Source organism: Geospiza fortis, unplaced genomic scaffold (genome assembly GCF_000277835.1).
Source record: "Geospiza fortis unplaced genomic scaffold, GeoFor_1.0 scaffold102, whole genome shotgun sequence".
NCBI classification, from domain to species: Eukaryota; Metazoa; Chordata; class Aves; order Passeriformes; family Thraupidae; genus Geospiza; species Geospiza fortis.
Genome location: NW_005054373.1, coordinates 2,209,615 through 2,210,750, shown reverse-complemented (window position 1 = coordinate 2,210,750; position 1,136 = coordinate 2,209,615). Strand labels below are relative to the sequence as shown.

The 1,136-nt window shown below is 62.1% G+C and overlaps 1 protein-coding gene across 1 annotated transcript in view; it reads right to left on the bottom strand.

Moving 5' to 3' along the window:
* CDT1 (chromatin licensing and DNA replication factor 1) overlaps positions 1 to 1,136 on the bottom strand; it is a 5,527-nt gene that overhangs the window by 2,094 nt on the left and 2,297 nt on the right. Inside the window, exons 2-4 of the mRNA XM_014308548.2 lie at positions 730 to 924; positions 491 to 639; positions 59 to 245 (exon numbers count right to left, since the gene is read on the bottom strand). Coding sequence (XP_014164023.1) covers positions 59 to 245; positions 491 to 639; positions 730 to 924 — 531 coding nt within the window. The remainder of the gene's footprint in view (positions 1 to 58; positions 246 to 490; positions 640 to 729; positions 925 to 1,136) is intronic.

Genomic DNA, 1,136 nt, shown 5'->3' with positions numbered 1-1,136 from the left:
GCCCTGCGCTCCCAGCACAGCCTGGTGACACAGGCAGCGAATTCAGAGCCCATCTCCAAGAGGAACCTCTGTGTCCTTCAGCCTGGATGGCACCAGTGACAACCCCAGAGTCCAGAGCAGGGGGTGCCAGGCGTCCCTCACCTTGTGGTGCTCCCTGACGATGTTGACCAGGTTGCGGTGGAATTCCCTCCGGCGCTCCAGCAGCCGTGATGCCGACAGGTGCGGGCGCCCATCCACCTTCTCCTCTGCCAGGAGGGACACGAGAGTGTCACCCACACACCCCAGCAGGGCACAAACCACGGCAGCCTCGGGAAGGACAGGGCCAGAGCCCTGCCATGGAGCTGAGTCGCTGCCTGGATGTTCTCCCTCCTGTCCCAAACCTGTTTCCCACTTCCAACACGTTCAGAAGGATCATTTAATGGACCAAGCAGAGGATCCCTATGCATTCAGGGACCAGCCAGGACTGAGCATACCCCAAAACCATCCATACCTTCCCCCAGGACTGGCTCCAGCGTGAGCTGATACTCGGACTTCTTCTTCCCACCACTGCCGAAGGTGGGGACGTTCTTCTCCTGGCGCAGCCGGTACGAGCTGGGATACACGGCCTTGATCTGCCCCAGGTGCTGCTCTTCAAACTGCCTGTGACAGCACCACAGAGGTTGGGAACACGCAGAGCTGCAGCTGGGACCCCAAAACGGGCTGCTGGGACCCCAAAAGGGGCCAACTCACCTGCGCATCATGTCCTGCACGCCCTGCTTGACCTTGGCGAAGGTGACGGTCTCGGCGCGGTTGAAGAGCATGCCGGCGATGGTGTCCACGCTGCGGAACATCTCTGCCAGCACCCGGAACTTGTAGGGCAGCGTCAGCCCCGGGGGCAGCTCCTGGGCCAGCGTGTGGAACCTCTGGTACGCCGGGGGCTTCTGGCTGCGGGGAAGGACAGGATGGGGTCAGGGCCCTGCTGCTGACACCGTGCCCGCCTCCCACCCCATCCCAAAGCCCTTCTCTCGTAGGTATTGGGGTCACATCACCTGTGACATTGGCGTCACGTCGTTCAGAGTCCCCACAGCCCTCAGACCCCCACAAAAACACTTCAGGGCTGTGGCAGCTCCCTCAAATCGCCCCTGCAGCTGCTCCTC